Source organism: Anopheles nili, chromosome 2, assembly GCF_943737925.1.
Source record: "Anopheles nili chromosome 2, idAnoNiliSN_F5_01, whole genome shotgun sequence".
NCBI classification, from domain to species: domain Eukaryota; kingdom Metazoa; phylum Arthropoda; class Insecta; order Diptera; family Culicidae; genus Anopheles; species Anopheles nili.
Genome location: NC_071291.1, coordinates 76458465 through 76463246, shown reverse-complemented (window position 1 = coordinate 76463246; position 4782 = coordinate 76458465). Strand labels below are relative to the sequence as shown.

Sequence of the window (4782 nt, the reverse complement as noted above, 5' to 3'; positions counted from 1 at the left end):
TTCCAAGCCGCTCTATTGTACAGGACACATTTCTTCAACAAATAACTTTAGCACATAAGCAACACTATCGTTTTTGACGTTATTCAACAAAACGAGTACGCAGAGCAAACACAAACGAAGCAAAATTGATTGAAAACACGGAAAAATCGTTTAAAACGAAACACAATTACACCTGAGATCGCGTCATTTTCGATTTGTTTTGGCACGCTTGACAGTTGATGTCCAGGGTAGTCACAGCGATTTGTTGTTTAAAATATATATAGAGTACGTGTATCGTATTCAAAATTTCAATGGATTGTTTATGCAGGCAATGCTAGAATAAAGATTTGCAGATGTTTTGCATATGCAAAATTACTTGGACAATAAATGCGTCTCAACTCACAAAATGAATTATAATTGAGGTTGAAGTTATGGTGATGGCTGACGAAACCATGTTAAGAGTAGAGGACATAATCAAGGAACTCAATACATTAATTCCACTGTATGAATTATATTTGTTTATTTCTAGCATTCTATTTCATTGTTTTTACTCAATTTTGAATTATATATTTGTATAGTTGACTGATATGATTTATCAAACGTTTGTCATCTTGCAGCTGACAACATCTGACGTAAGTGCGTGTATTGGCGATTTGTTTGTAATAATCGAGTAGCAAGTTCTGCAATTTGTGCGATTTCTGTCTGCTTTTTATCACTCTTCTGTGAGTCAAAGTATAGCTACCAATTAGGTAAGTTTATCATGTTCAACCAAGTGTTTTTCCAGCTGAGAAACGGATTTGCTGCCACGCATAAACCACAACTCCAAAAGCGGTATTCAGTGACGTCATTTATGAACAATTTTTGCAGGTTCCAATCGCCGACGATAGAAAATTTTCTTGCTTAGTAAAAATCGAACACTATGGCAGATCCTAAATTCCAATATCTACCTTATATTGTAAGTTAGAAAACTCCCGATGATGGCGATGTGTAGCACGAACGTATTTCAAAATTATTTTTCTAGGCGCACGATCAACCAGACGTCTACGAAACTCCGGATGTAAATGAGGCAGAAACTTCAGATTATGATGAAGATGAACCTATTAATGAAGCAATCGAGAGGCTGCACATTTCAACAAAGGACTCGATCGGTAAGTTCAGGGGAAAATACCTGACCGGTGACGTGGACTTCTCCGACGGTATCGGTCGGAAGAATCGTCTGGGATACGATGCCCGTAGCCTTGATTACGAGCTGGCTGGAGAAGGTGAGCGGGAGACTCCGCTGCAACGCTGCCATCGGCTAAAGTGCGAGATGAACGAGTTAATGGAGGAGATTGAGGCTTCTCGAGCCGATACTGGTCGAACGGCGGAAGAGAAGGCTTCGTATGAAACAGTGTTTGGTGTCGTCAGCACCGCGAAGAAGGTTTTGGAAAGCCTGAAGCTCGAACAGGTTATTGGAAATGAAGCGGTTTCAGGAGGAGGCGAAACGGAAGCAAAAAAATTAATCGCTCAAATCGAAGAGTATAAGAAAACGGGAGCCCTTTCTAGTAGCGATCCGAAACAGGTCGCAAATGATCTCATGCAGAGTGCTCGTATTGCACAGCTGGAGCATCGTTTACATCAGTTGGAGGCTGCGGTCGGCGCTAAGCCGGAACGCATAAGCCGCCTTGCTGGTTCTACCGGTACTGGTAATCTCATCGAAGCAGTGCAAAACATATCTGCCAAGGCAGCACTTTTGCAACCAGCTCAGCTGGATACAGTCGAAACGAGGTTGAACAATCTACTACAACAAATGAACAGCATACAGGAAAAATCGGATGCCACCGGACAGGATCCCAATCGCGAGCAAAAGGTAAAGAGCCTATTGGAACTGGTAGTATCAAGCAGAATTACATGATGTACTTTACTTTTCAAGATCCTGGAACTTTACGAAATTGCGAAAAGTACGGAACCAATCGTTCAGATCCTTCCCGACATGCTACACCGAATGCAAACATTAGAATCATTGCACAAATATGGTAAGCTATATAGGTTCGAAATGAACGGAATTTTTCGATCCATGTCAAATACATAAAAACTCGGTTAAATCTATTCATCCTGCAGCCACCAACTTTAGTAAGCTCTTTGCCGAATTAGAAACCACACAGGCATCTATCCTTAATGGTGTGGCTGCAAACAAATCGTTACTCACCGGCGTGCAGGAAGCGTTCGCATTAAACCTGGAGAATGTTAACAAGGAAGTCAAGAAGCTGGAAGAACGTATGACTAAATTGCAGCAGACTGTCAAGTGAACATAGCTCTGCAACGTATGCCTTGGCATTCAATTTTGTTCTCTTATATCGCAAAGTAAGCTATTAAAATGTAATACAGGTAGATTGCTTATAACACGCGATGCTGCTTTTCAATGCTGTTATCATTTTGGAAGCAGCATAAAAACTTTTATTAATTTAATCGCAATTTAACATTTAATGTTTTGGTCAATATATACAAGCCACTATCGGTAACCTATTCCAATCAAGTAGAAAATGGGCGAGTATATTTTATTTCTCGATAACACGTGCGCTTTTCAATAGTCCAAATAGGTTATTTGAAGGCAGTTTTGTATGGTCAACTTTCGCTTTTTTGTAAAGTCCAACCGATGATTTAACCTTCAATGTGAATATCGAAATAAGGTAGAAACCAGAGAAAATTCAAACACGAACGCAAAATCGAACTATCTTGGTGCTTCTTATTTTATATTTGTTATACTACCTCTACCTGATCGCATTTTGTCACGTTTGGTTCGCTACAGTTCAAGTTTGCTACTGCTAAAGTGCTATTTGTGTAGAATTATACATATTTTACACCTGAAAAAAGTACCTTACATCCCATTTGGTTGATTTAAACCTAGCGAAGAAAATCGAAAAAAAAGCAAACAAGCAAAAAACAACCAACAATAACCCTCCACGTGGAGACCCTCTACACCACGTAAAGTCGTAAAGTAAAACGAATCAAAAAAGAAACATCGTCCGCAGCCGTTCTGCTGGTCTAATGATTGAATTTGACGTTTATATTATTAACACGTTGTCGCATGTTTTCGTGTATGTCCTCCGCGAGTTCCTCCACCGTTGTGTAACGACACTTTTGGAAGCTGTAAATGTCCGCCAGGAAGTTAACGGTTTCATCTTTGAAACACTTACAGACCTCCTTTAGATTTTCGTCCGGGCCGAAAAAACCGCACACCATTAGCGGCGATAACTGTTCAGTTATGCAGTAAAAGTGCGACATGAATCCGTTCGGATTTTTAAGCATCCGTTTCTTTGCTTTTAGTACCGACCACACGGCTGTCGTCAAAGCAGATTCTTTGAAGCGGTTCGACAAGAACCGATTGTTAACCACCGCTTGAACGCTGTTCGGCAGTTGCTCCAGATCGCGAAACGCATCCAAGATGATAAAATCCAGTACTACGTCATAGAATGTCATCGCTTTCACGTTGCGTGATTCGAGTTCGATCTCTATGTCGTTCCAGTTGCTCACGTTTTGTAAATATTCCAACATGGATTCGTATGCCACGTGGAAATCTTTTGGATCTTTATCACCAAGACACAGCAGATCGGTTAAAATCTGTCTTCCCGTGTCTGCCACCCAGCGGCAGTTTTTGGGATCCTGCAGAAAGAATACGTAATTGCAAGTTATTATTAAAATCATCAAAGAGAACCTAGAACGTTGGTTGACTTGCCTTGAAAAGTAGCTTAAATGCTAACCGGATACAATGCAGCTTGGCAAGGTACTCCGCATCTGACCCACAGCCAACCATGTCGGTTCGCAGTGTTCGATACGGAATTTGCTGCTCATTCATCACTTCAAGCGCATTCGAGTACAGCGGATACTGTTCAAGATCCATGAACGATTCTGTGTCATCGAATTCGCGCAAGTCGGCAACCTGGTCGAGGGCAGAAGCAAAGCTTTCTGCCGAATCGAAATTGGGATCCGATCCCGACCGATGACCGTTCGTTAACCCGTGTTCTCCGCTGGTGATGGCCTTTCGGTCATCGTCCCGGTAGAGCACGGATCGTTCATCCAGGAACAGTAGCTCACCTTGCTCCTGGAGATTGTATGCAGCCTCGAGAAGGTTTTGAATTTCGCGACAAAATTCATCCTGTTCGGCATTCGCGCGTCCCGGGATGTCCATGTTGTTCCGTCCGCTTAAAGCGTCCTCCCAGCAGCTGACGACGTTCTCGAGAGCCTCCATCCCCATCACACCCAGCTGCTGTGGAGTGAGAGGCGTAGAATTTCCTAAAAGCGCGATTGTCCCTACTGCACCCACCGTTCCACCAGCCCCAACCAAAGATCCCGAAGCAAGGGACATCCGATCTGAAATAGCGTGCACTGATCCGCTGGGACTGTATGATCTGGCGGACACTTTTGAGCCCGCCACTGACATTATGTCGTTCGGACTGCGAACGCTATTTCGCGTCCTCCTGTTGCAAGGTTTACGAATCCGGCGTTGCTGTGGCAGTGGTGTTCTCCGCCGACCAAGATATGCCGCGAGTGCACCCAAAAGTGCAACCCCGGCTGACACGGACAGTATAATAATCTATGGAAGATGAATAAAATGCATCTTATATTAAATACATGATTCCTGTGAGGGTACCGCTAGCTTCCAAACCTTTTGCGAAGTGGAGACATGCACGGGAAAGTACTTTGAAACGCTCATCTTGATACCGTCGTGGTATATCACTACCCAAGCAACGACGAACCGTTGGAGGGATCGCTGGGATTGGTGTTTTCTATTTACACACTGAACATGCTCACATGGCTGTTTGC

The 4782-nt window shown here is 43.0% G+C and overlaps 2 protein-coding genes across 2 annotated transcripts; one reads left to right on the top strand and one right to left on the bottom strand.

Annotated features, from left to right (window-relative positions):
- The first annotated feature begins 651 nt into the window (after positions 1-651).
- Positions 652-2643, top strand: LOC128722107 (dynactin subunit 2). Its single transcript, XM_053815936.1, has 5 exons — positions 652-728; positions 847-934; positions 1001-1828; positions 1892-1994; positions 2080-2643. Exons 2-5 carry the CDS (start codon positions 899-901, stop codon positions 2265-2267), a joined length of 1155 nt encoding a protein of 384 aa, XP_053671911.1. The 5' UTR covers positions 652-728; positions 847-898; the 3' UTR covers positions 2268-2643.
- Positions 2644-2704: 61 nt separating this feature from the next.
- On the bottom strand, positions 2705-4672 carry LOC128722105 (mitoguardin). Its single transcript, XM_053815935.1, has 3 exons — positions 4625-4672; positions 3695-4552; positions 2705-3621 (listed from the first exon to the last, which is right to left on the bottom strand). The coding sequence occupies exons 1-3, from the start codon at positions 4670-4672 to the stop codon at positions 3004-3006; spliced, it is 1524 nt and encodes a 507-aa protein (XP_053671910.1). The 3' UTR covers positions 2705-3003.
- Between the last annotated feature and the right edge of the window lie 110 nt (positions 4673-4782).